The sequence below is a fragment of the Manis pentadactyla genome, chromosome 18 (genome assembly GCF_030020395.1).
Source record: "Manis pentadactyla isolate mManPen7 chromosome 18, mManPen7.hap1, whole genome shotgun sequence".
Taxonomy (NCBI): domain Eukaryota; kingdom Metazoa; phylum Chordata; class Mammalia; order Pholidota; family Manidae; genus Manis; species Manis pentadactyla.
In genome coordinates, this window is record NC_080036.1 from 30320047 (window position 1) to 30332068 (window position 12022).

Consider the following 12022-nt stretch of genomic DNA (forward strand, 5'->3'; position numbering starts at 1 on the left):
CAGGGTCCTGAGCTGCCTCACGCCCTGGGAGCTCAGGGCTGGGCAGGTGGCCCGGGGAGGAGAGGCGTGGAGGCTCCACAGACAGTCCCAGCGGCCGCAGAGAGAAGGCCAGAGGTGGGGGAAGCCAGGGACAGGGTGAGTGAGGCCCAGGGGGGAGCAGAAGGAGGGAGGCTGCGGCCTCTGCAGCCCTGCCACGGGTCAGCAGACCACTGGGGCGGACCCAGAGGCAGCGGGGAAATGGTGGCCTGCTGACCTGAGGAGCTCCCACCTCCCAGGGGGCCCCGCGTGGGTCTCATGAACTCGTCTGGGGCGCGAGCCCTTGAAGTCTGAGCCACACCTGGCTTGTTGGGCCCAGGGAATGCATTTTGGGGGTCTGGCCAGCTCAGTCTGCCCGGTGGCACGTTTTCCCAGAAAGTGTGTTTATTTCATACACACCAAGATAAGTGAAGCCATTCCAGGTCATCTTTGCGTGAGTTCTGGTACCCTTCCTACTGTGCCTCATTTTGAACATTGCAAACAATTTAAAAGTCAACTACTTTAAAATCACTTCCCCCTAAATTCAAAGGGGAAAGAGCTGTGATTTACCAATCAGAAAGTGGGGCTGTCCGCAGAGAACCAGCCCTGGAGGCAGTTACTCCCCGTGGTTAAAGCAGCAATCTCAGCATGTCTCGCTTCTGCCTTCTCTCTTATCTCCCCACCCAGCTCCCAGGACAGAGAAGGCATGAGAGGCAGAGACAGAGAAGACTCCAGAAGCGGGGTGGGGCCCTCCTCTGAGAAGAACAGAGGCAGCAACGAGAGCTCCCTTTTCCACCACACACCAAAACTCCACGAGCTGGATAAAAAGCCCTCCCTTTCAACAACTGCCTGCCTGGGTGACAGGCTGGCCTGACAACCTGCAGGGGCTGCCCAGGTCTATTCTGGAAGTTCTTCTGTGTGCCCCAGGCACAGGGAAGCACCTTCTGGGAGGGATGCAACGGAAGGCCTGGGTCCCTCCACCCCTGATTTATTACCTGCTTTCAGTACTTCTCAGCTGTGGGGCACAAGTCAGGGTGAAAGCATGAATTGTGTCCCCCCAAAATTCATGTACAGATGGAAACTCCATCTCTAAAGCTTGTGGACCAAACTGGGAGGTGATCAGGGCTGATCACGTCAGGGGATCCCTGGGAGGCGATCAGGCCTGATCACGTCGGGGGATCCCTGGGAGGTGATCAGGGCTGATCACGTAGGGGGATCCCTGGGAGGCGATCAGGGCTGATCACGTCAGGGGATCCCTGGGAGGCGATCAGGCCTGATCACGTCGGGGGATCCCTGGGAGGCGATCAGGGCTGATCACGTTGGGGGATCCCTGGGAGGGCTCTTAGGGGTGGAACCCTCATGCGTGGTTCCACACAGCTCCCTCCCCTTCCATCCAGTGCGGATATGGAGAGAAGACACTGCCTATGAGCCAGGAAACAAGACCTCAGCAGACACCAAACCAGCAGTGTTGACCTGGGACTTTCCAACTCCAGAACCATGAGGAATTCATGTCTGTTGTTCCGGCCTCCCGGTCTGTGGGATTTTTGTTACAATAGCTTGAACTAAGACACTGTTTAAATGATCTGAATTCAATTATCAGCTAAAACTAACTTGTAGAAAACATCATGCCAGCAATAAACTGGGGACACTGTCACCACTGCCACCTGCACGTGAGAGCAAGTGGGCCAACCCTCCCGGAGCCTCGACCTCTGCACCGCAGGAAGCCGCACCCCAGCTCTCGCATCCCGGGCCGGGGTCCCCACTCACTAGTTCCTCCCTTCCCTCGACACGGCAGCGCCCCAGGACCCGGTGTTGGCCCAGGGTCAACCCTGTCGCCGTGGCCCTGCTTACCTTGGCCTGGCCCTTCATCAGCACGATGTTGGAGATGACCGAAGCCTGCAGGCCCCCAGACGGCTGCACGAGCTGAGCTGTGCTGAGCGACCGCGTTGGCCTCGACGTGCCCTGCAACGAGGACCAGGGTGGGGACAGGATGGGCCAAGCCGGGCTTGGGCAGCACACACCTGCCTGGAGGGAGGCCAGCTAAGGGGGAGCCAGCTCTCCTCTCCTGGGGGCCCACGGCCTAATGCCTGGAGGGTGATCAGTGCAGCCTGGGTGGGGGTCTGGGGGCCCGAGCAGCCCACTGTGCTGAGCCCGCTCGCCCTGCAGACCAGCAGCCAGAGGCTCCTGAAGCTCGTGGACCAAACTGTGCCAGGACAGCAGGCCCCAGAGTTTCAGGGAGGGGCCAGGTGCCAACTGCCAAGAGTGCTCCCAGCAGCATCCGAGGTACGTTTACAGGGAGCCCCCCTTGTGCCGGCAAGAGTGGGAGGATTTAAAGACCCGAGATGCACATTCCAGGGGAGGCAGGCAGGTAGCTATGCCCTCCTCCAGCGGAGCCAGGTGAGCCGCCCGACTGGGCCTCTGCACCTCAGGAAGCCGCTCCGGGGAGGAGCCTAGCCTGCAGGCCAGAGCTCAGACTTGGGGGCCCCTCTGCCCCCTCTGCCTGGGTTCTCCGGGCTCTGCCAGTTGTTAGCTGATGACTTTGAGGACGTGAGTTAACTCCCCTGTGCCTCGGTTTCCCTCGTGTAGTCACCTTGACTTGGGAAGTCATCTTTTCCCAGCACTGAACCCCAGTGTGCCCCGTTTGCAAATGGAAAACATAGTACTCGAGGAGAGGAAGGGAGATGTGAGGCGAGCGTGTACCACTTCCTGAGCAGGGAGGCCATGCGACACGGGACTGGCCCCCTCTGCCGCCTGCGGTCACTGTGCAGGTGAGACCAGGCCTCAGTCCCGGGCCTGCACCGGCGGCGCGTCTGTGTTTTACCTGCAGCTGCACAGTGCCTGGCGCCTGTGTGGCTCTGTGCCCAGAGGAGCCCCGCTCATGATGCCAGCCACTCCCTGCGGTTCTGTGGACGGGATCCCCAGGAGCGCCCCTGCAGCCATGCCAAGTGGGGCCCCTACCCACCGTTCTCAGGGTCCCCGCCTGCACCCTTACCGCAGCCATTCCCTCTGGACCATTCAGCTGTTGGGAGAGACACTTCCTGTCGCTGCAGAGGGAGTAAGGCTGCCCGTCGTGGGGGCCCGCGGCTTTTGTGGTCCCTGGAAAATCTGTGCAGTAAGGATTCACACCTAAACACCCACAGAAAAAGAGGAAGAAATCATGTGTGCACCCAAAAGGCCAAGGTGAACCAAGAACACCTGGGCCCCCGCCAGCTGCCGGCTCCCAGCAGCCAGGGACCAGAGTGACCGGGGGCCTTTCACACCCGGGGGCAGGTGCGGGCTGCAGAGGGGGCCAGGGAGCGGGCACACACAGCCTCTCCGGGCAGGCTTTCTGCACCGCGGGCTGCAGACCTGCTCTTCCCCCTGGCCCCCCAGTTCAACTCAGGGGAGCCGGCAGGCAGGTGCTACGTGTCCAGCAGTGTGCTGGCCTCTCAGGAAGCACATGCCGCTCAACTCCAGGCCCTGCTCTCAAGGACTTTTCACTCCCAACTGTGGAGTAAGAGGAGGGAACCACGAAGGGTGGGACACACAGGCAGGACCAGAGGAGGGACAGGGCAGGGGCCAGGGTCCTGCCAGGGCCAACGTCCCACCTCCCAGGAGGACCTGACGCCTCCTACACACACGCCCTCCCCAGACGCGGGCACAGACATCTCCCAGACACCGGCAGGCAAAGAGTCAAGTCCTGACCCTTCGGGGATCTAAGAAAATACAAAGCAATCAGCTTCGTCTTCTCCTGGGGGTCCCAGACTCCCTTTCATCTGGCAGGGAACCCCACCGCATCAGGCCGGAAAGGCTTAGACACGGTCTGCTGCGATCCCTCCTTGCCCGGAGCAGCCCTTCCCAGTGGGAGTACAATGCACGCCACAAATGGGATGTAAAATTTCCCAGAAGCCACATTTAAAAAGTCAAAAGAAATAAGGGGGATTAATTTTAATAACATATTTATTTAGTCTAATATATCTAAACTATTGTCAGTTCAACATATAAGCAATACATACAATTATTAATGGGATCACTTACATCCTCAACCTGGGTTTGTACTTAGCCCTGAATCCGCTGTGTCTGTCACCCTTCCTGCGTGTCTCCGTTGGGATGCGCCACGTTTCAGTGCCTGACATGCGGGTAGTGGCCTCCATACAGGAGATCATGGCTCCAGAGACCCAGGGAGGGACCGGATCTTCCTAATACCCCTCAGCTCAGGAGACAGGACAAGGCATTGCAGACCATGCCCTGAAGGGAAGGAGTGGGCACGGCGGCCGTTCCCAGGGAGGCCAGACAGAGCGGGGCTCGGGGTGCACCTTAGTGCTGACAGGAAAGACTTCAGCTTGTTTACAGGCTGAAGAACGGAAGCCACTGTCCAGGTGGGCCTCCCTGAGGGTGTGAGGTCCCTGAGGGGCAGAGGGGAGGGACAAGAGCATGGGGGGGAGGGAGAGGCCCTGTCCACAGGGGCTTAGAGCGGCTGGGGAGCGTTTCCCTGCAGCTGTCCCCACGCAAAGAGGTGGCCCTCTGACTTACACCAACCAAGTCTCCCAGGGGCACCAGGAGAGACGTTCAGAAAACCATATACTGGAAAGAGGGGGTACAGAGTCACAGACCTGGGGAGGGGGTGTGCCTAGAGGTGGTCAAGTCCTAAGCCTGCCTGTGCTTCCTATTTATCTGGGGTGCTTTACAAAGCAGGGCAGATTTCCGTGTCCCACCCAGACCACTCCTGCCCTGGGGGCTCTGGGACTATTTCTCGGGCTCCCCAGGCGAGCGATGCGGCCAGTGGAGCAGCAGGCCTCTGGGGACGGTGCTGGGGTTCAGCTCCTTACTTTACCAGGGAGGCAATGAGACCCCTTCTCCCACTCTCAGCCTCACAGCAGAGCAAGGTGGCCTGCGTGTTGTGGGAGGGCAGCAGGGTGCGGTAGGAGTCCAGAGGGGACAAGGGTGAGCAACAGGTGGGCAACTCGGGGGGAACAGAACAGCCCCAGAGCCCCCCAAACACAGGAAGAGCTGCCAGGCCCCTCCAGCGCTGCCCCCACACCCCTGACCGGGCAGCCCTCAGGCTTCTAGCGGTTCCTGTCCTCGCTGGGTTCAGATCAGCATGGACACAAGCCCGCAGCCGGCCAGGAGAGAGCAGGCCCCCCAGGTCCAAGCCCTCCCCTGGTCTTTCTGAAAATCACACATGGTTGTGCTCTGGCCACAGGAAATATATCAAAACTATCATCTCAAGCCGGGCGGGGGGGAATTGGAAGCAGTTAAACATCTAGCATGGAGCAAAGTCACCGACCATGTGTGTACAAACACCAAAGCAAAAGCCAAAATAGCTTCTGAAAGGGAAACTATTTATTCTGATGATTATATAATAACACAAGTTTGTAATTTAAGGTTAAGTTGACTTATGAAATGGAAAAAGAAGTTGGAAAAGAAAACTGAGATGAAAAACATCACCTTCAGTGAGGGAGTAACTTGGAAAATATAGCATCAAGTATTAAAGAATTAACCAAACCCAAGTGATTAATTAATTAACTTATCTTGAAACCAGAAGTGAGGATAAAATTTGAGTGAATCTTCCAAATCACTGCAAAAATCAAACACACACACAGCAAGAGGCAGAAATCAAGCAAATAAATGTGACCATAAAAGCAGAAAGTAAAAAAAGAAGATAAATAAAAGCAAATGTTATTTAAAATACTAATGCCAATGGCTGGAGCATCTCTTTAAAAAGGTCACCAAATGTGCTTTCAGACTCTAACTGCACATTATTTGCAAGTGATAAACAAAATAAACTAAAAGAACAAAGCCAAGGTTGAGCAGAAATATTACCAACAAGTGATTCTGGAACCAGCTGGCCTCTTAAAAAAGTCTACCTAGTTTCTTGCTTCTTAACAAACACCAAAGATAAGTGAGAGATAAAGTAAGTCTGGAAAAAAAAGAGGTAAATCATTTAAAACCTAGAAGAAAATAGAGCTAAATATTTAATAGTCCTCTTGATGTAACTTTAACGTTTAGAAAGGAAAAAAAAGCAATAGATTTGATTTTGTAAAGGTGAGAACATTTCCATGTAAAAACAAACAAACTTAAAAACAGAGGAAAGTATTTTCAACAACCATGACAGTCAGATGTTAATTGAACCAAGATGCTTTTTATGAACTAATGATAAAATGATCATTGCCATAGAAAAATAGGTCATAAAAATAGAAAAACACTCACAAAGAGAGAAATAAATGAGGGAACATTTGGCTTTATCTGTAGGACGGAGGGGTTGTTTGCACCTGTTTCACAGGCGAGTGTCAGCCAGGGTTTTGACAGGAGACAAAGGGCTCGGCCAGGTAGGTCTCTGAGCAGACTGACCGAAGGGGCCATTCACCAGGCGGTAGACAGGGCTTAGGAAAGTGGCGGGTCCCACCGCACACCTCGGAATCAGCAAGGGGCGGTGGGGGAAACGGCGTCACCACAGCCCGGTGAGTGCCGGGGCCACGGAGGCCGAGCACCCTCGCCTGACTGATGGTCACAGAGGGACGGACCACAGCCAGACCACAGACCACAGGGGACGGGGAGGAACACACCAGCAGCTCTCTCAACCTCCAGTCCTCTGTGGACTGAACCCAACCAGGAACTGGAGGGCCAGGGGACAGGGTCTGAACAGGACAGTGCCCGAGGTGCAAGCAGGGCCGGCTTCACGGGCGTGAGACCTGTGACGTCACACAGAGGCAGACCCCACGCGTAGGAGGAAGGGTCTTGGCTCGCTGTGACGGTCCCTCTGCTGTCACTGCTGTGAAATCCTTGAAATTCTCAAACAGGGGCTCAAAGTGTTTTCATTGCACACTGAACCCCACGGACTGCGTAGCTGGTCTGAGGTGCAAAGCAGGGCAGGAAAGGAAAAAAAATGCAGACGATGGGTGGAGGAAGAAGAGACTAGGGAAACACATGCACAGCAAATACACATTTTTTTTAATTTTAATACACTATGGGCTACGATTGGAGAAACAGGTATTCATATGCCTTATTGGAATATTAGCTTTTAAATTGGGCAACACAAATCAAAATCTAAGGTACATTTATCTTTGGAAACTCCATCTCTATGAAATTATTCTAAAGGGGGAAAAACATGAAAATTTATGATAAAAAAAAGCAACTAGCAAGTCCAAAGATAGGAAATGAGCCTGGCAGATATGTTTTAGACGTACATCATGCAACAGAGTAATATGAGACAGAGAGCAGAAGGGATCTTCCCAAGGCCACGCAGACAGTTCTGGAAGCGGGGTCCGAATCCAAGTACCTCGCTCCCAAATGTGAGCTCCTAGCCACGTACCACTCCTCTGCTTTTTGTATTTCCCCTGAGACAATCTCCACAAATTCAAAATGTCGTTTACACACTCAACAACCTTGGTTATGTGAATAACTTAACTTGTAATCAGCAGTTGGCTCACTAGATGAGGCACGTTCATGTAACAAAGCACTACGTGTCTGCTCCCAATGGTGAGGGTGTGTATGTGTGTATGTGTGTCTCCATAGGAGGGAAATGACTGAAAATGTTAGCACAGAGTATTTCTAACAAGGGGATTTGGTGTGGTTCTGATTTCTTCGTGCATTTTTGTGTTCTTCAAATTAACTTCACATTAGGGCCGTACTGTTGGCAACAACCAAGAGCCACGGCACCTTCCAGCCTCGTCTCCCATCCTGGAGCAGATGAGGGGACGGAGGCCCTGGGACTGAGGGTGGCCTCCTCGAATCCAGGAGCACGTCAGCAGACAGAGCAGTACAGCCCTTGTCCTTCATCCTCTGCGTCATGGCACTTGAAGCCCAGCTCGAGTGGAGCCGAGCTCCAGCAGAGACCCGCCCTCCCCGACACCTCCCGGCATCACTGACACTCCTGACGGTCAGCAGCAGCTAAGCCCTGTTCCTGAGGACCGTTTGCCCGCACACTTACTGGTCGAGTTGCTGCGTGTCCTCTGGTGACAGGCTTTGGGAAGCAGGAAGTTACTACTTTGGGCATCTGATTTTCCAGACTTTTCTCGAGAAGTTGTAGATGCTTCCTGCAAAACAATTCCCCCTTTTATTCAGCAAGTCCATTAAGACAGAACAATGTACTTAGAAAACTGGGATTTTGACACTGGCCATGGAAGTACTTGCTGCATTGTCTGCGCCCCCACTAAACTACAGGCTCTATAAGGGCAGGGGTGCGAACCACCACCATCCACCAACTCATGGATACCATCACTCGTTTAGTGAAAAATACTGGATGAATAGCTACGGCATAGGTATTGCACTGAGGCAACACACGTTGAATGAATACACCAGCTCCCCCGTGCCAGGGCCCTTGTTAGGACCGAGGAAGCAGAGCTGTGAACAAAACAGACAGAGACACTGATCTTGGAGAAATGGCATTTTACTGAAGGAAGACTGGCTGCAAACGGACCAACACGTAAGGATGAAGGGTAATCAGAGGGAGTGAGCTTGTCTCTCTGAAGGACAGAACCGAACAGCGGCATGAGCGGGGACGCTGGGAGGTACGATTTTGAGAAGATGATCAAGAAAATCCCATTGTCTTGGCACTTGGAAACCTCCCTGAATGACTGTTACAGAAATGGACTTCTTAGTATTGAAGCATCCGTGCATTCTTGAGAGATTATGATTTTCTTATCCTGCTGATTTTTATTTGTGAAGATTTCATTTAGGACTTTCAAAATCAACATTCTTAAGTTAAATTTGGTTGTGGTTCTCTCTTTCTACCTTGCCATTCTGATCAAATTTTCCTTGCTCCCTTTTTAGACTAATAGCCTGGAACCTTCACCGCGTACTGGGTTTGGTAGCAATGTGTTAAACAGCATATCAGACTCATTTCTCTGTCGGGGTCAATGATGAGACTGAAAGCCTGCGACTCTCGCTCAAGTTGGATGAGGATTTGAGATGACTTTCTTTCACGTCCCTCTCCTCACTGTGGGGTTTTAGGGACCAAGGACGGTGGGACACAGATAGAGGCTGATACTGAGAACAATGGTATTAGCTATTTTACTTCTCTTCCCAGAACTGCTTTTTGTAGTGTTTTTCTATTTTCAGAGCTTTATTAGCCACAAGGATCTTGGCTTAATTCTTGAATTATCTTGGCTTCATTACTCACTGCCATAATCCTTAAGTGTGTGTGTGTGTCTTCTTTCAGGAAAGCTATGTGGATGGAAAGCTCTCTGAATATTTGCCCGTCTGAGAATGTTTTTCTGTGGTCGTCACACGTGAAAGATCTGCTGAGTATAGAATCTTTGGGTGTTTGTTATTCGATCTGGAAATGATCACTGGCTTGAATGGTACCTGGGACTTCCGCTCAGTGTTCCCAGAGGCTTGTTAGGGCAGCTGCCCCCCCCCCTTTTCTAACTGGCCTACTTGCCTTTATTTAAGCCAGGCTTGTGGGTGCTGTTAGGTTTGGGTGCCGAGTGTGTAGATGGTCAGCGCCAGGTGCAGCCCCCCAGGAGAGCTGTTGCCCCTTACTCTGTACCCACTAGCCCATCCCCAACTCCACCCCTGGTGCTGTGAACTGAGGTGTTGACAGAGAGCCACTGAGCTGGCATCTGTCCCATTCATTACCCAGAATTTCCCTCACATGGGGTCCACAAGAGGCTGGAGCCCTTCCTTCGGTTCAGTCTCACCTGCACTATGTTATGCAGAAAGTTCTCGTGGCTTCCGGGTTGCAGTGGCTCCTTTCTCTTGCTTCCTGCTCTGACATGCATTTCTCCCTATTCATACATAGATATTTCTTGAATTTTGATAGGCATTTCTAAGAGGTGGGGGAGTTAAAAAAGTGTACTCTGGAGCCTCTGGGGCCAGAAGGCCACTGGCAGCTTTTTTCTTTTTAAAACTGTACCAGTTCTGACATAAGGGGATCCCGCAAAAAACTGCCCATCAATTAAATCCCTTTTATTTCTTGCGCATGTGTTGAAATCAGTGCACTCATCTTCCCAGGCACTCGTTTTCTGTCTCAGCAGCAGATGGCGCCGTATTAGCCTGAACAAAGTCACCGTTAACCAGGCTCGCAGGGAATCTTTAGGCGGAGAACAAGGATCCTACTGAAGGTGGTTTAGTTCCGTTGAATTCCTGAGACGTTGTATTTCTAAAACTTAGCATAATGACTGACACCTTGAATTAACTGTTTCATATAACATATATTCAAAAGATGCTTAATGACAAGTTCTGAGGTCGTGATCTGATTCTAACATCACACCTTCCCTCCAGCATTATTCCCATTCTTCATGCTCCCCAAGATGACAGTGGAAGTAAATAAAATGTGACTGTAGCTCTTTGGGGCTCACTGAACGTAGAGGAGCCTAGTGACGTAGCCAGCATGCCTCCTTGTCCAAAGTGAAGACTTATTTGCAAAGTCACTTTGAAAACTGATATCCCCCCTAAATACCTAGTGAGATGAAAATAAATACAGAAATGAGATGTATTAAAGATCTTTAAAAATAAGGTTTATGAAGAGTTTTGTGATAGAGATATGGTTGTATTATGATGGTCAGTAAAAAAAAAAATTATGTTATAAATAGGGCCTGAACTACAGTAAAATAGGCATAGAAAAAAGACTGGAAATTAATACACTAAAATAGCAATGGTTCTTTATTCAACAATAGAAATTTTATTGTTTACTAAGCACTTACTAGGTCCTAGGCACCATTCCAAGCACACGGATGGCTTCTGGACATGTCAGTGGATGAGAGAGACAACATCCTGTGATCATGAGTTGGCAGTGTGTTTAGGAGATGGGATAAGGGATGTTTATTTTCTTTCTTTTACAACTTTCTCTATTTTCCATGTTCTCCACAATGAACATTATTACTTTTACAATAGACCAGAAACAAAAGATTAATCCACACTTATTTTTATTGTAATGTTAGCAGACTTAAGACAAAGTGCGCTTATTGTTAAATTTCTTTTTTTTAATCCTCTTTATGAAGCATCCTGTTCAAAAGGTGATTTTGAAATTGCTTGGCGGGTAAAGCCAACCGATGGCAGGAGAATCACAGAAAGTGGAGCCTTTTATGTTTTGCTTTTGTTCAGATTACCTGAGAATGGTTAATGTCACATTCAGAAGAGGTTTCATGGTTGGCTGCAGAAGACCTTCTCCAAAGTCAGCCAGATGAACCACCTGACCCCAGCATCCTCTGCATTTCAGTGGGGCAGCCTCTCGTCACGGCGCCAGGAGCAGGAATCTAACCACACATGCGGGTCACGGAGGCCTGTGGCAGTGCAGGTGAGCCCTTCCCTTCCTGACCATGCCCTCCAGCCAAAGCAGCCCCAGATACAGGCGACAGGGGCTGTTCCCCTTGCCTGCCCTGTAGCCAATCTCTGAACTAGGCGGAGGCTCCGATAACTTGCGTCTAACCAGGCAACTGCCAAGCTCTTCGATGGATGTGTAAAGCCACCGTGCTTCACTTTGACATGTCTGTGGTGTGAACTGGTTCTCTGGATGGCTGCTACTGGGGAAGATGGGAATGCAGCGCCGTTAACCCAAGACGAGACCTAAGTAGCAGTTTGCACTCAGACGTGTGAAATAACTGTATGGCCTCCAAAGCTCCACAAAGAGAGGTACGAATTTTGCAGACCTTCTATTTCCTGGACACTAACAAGGATCCAAAACACATCCATAAACTGGGATCATTTCAAGACATCATTTCATTCTTTTTTAATCCATAAAACCCTGAGCTCAATGGTTCCTTCACCAGAACACACAGAATAAAGCAGAGAGGGGGTATGAGACCAGCAGCATTAAGTCTTTCATGACCCTGGGCTTGTTGTTTAATTGTTGGGCTCAGTTTCCTGTTCTGTCAGCTGAGAGGTGGCCTAAGCAAGGTTGTAACCAGTCTTCAGCTCTCCGCTTCTGAATGTAACTGATGATTATGTCTAAAGAGCTAAATGGCTGCTGTCCTCTCGGAAATGATGACATATCAGAAGATCCTGCACAAGAACAAAATCTCTTTCCTCGGCTCCCAGGAGAGTCCGGTTTCTCTCCGGCAAGGATGTGCTGGGTGGAGTGGCTTCC

The 12022-nt window shown here is 51.2% G+C and overlaps 1 protein-coding gene across 4 annotated transcripts in view; it reads right to left on the bottom strand.

Annotated features, from left to right (window-relative positions):
* The window catches only part of IL16 (interleukin 16), an 82645-nt gene that overhangs the window by 28274 nt on the left and 42349 nt on the right, over positions 1-12022 (bottom strand). For all 4 annotated transcript variants that reach the window (XM_036931839.2, XM_057494887.1, XM_036931840.2 and 1 more), the window contains 3 exons: positions 7925-8030; positions 3008-3141; positions 1867-1977 (listed from right to left, as the gene is read on the bottom strand). In XM_036931839.2, coding sequence (XP_036787734.2) covers positions 1867-1977; positions 3008-3141; positions 7925-8030 — 351 coding nt within the window. The remainder of the gene's footprint in view (positions 1-1866; positions 1978-3007; positions 3142-7924; positions 8031-12022) is intronic.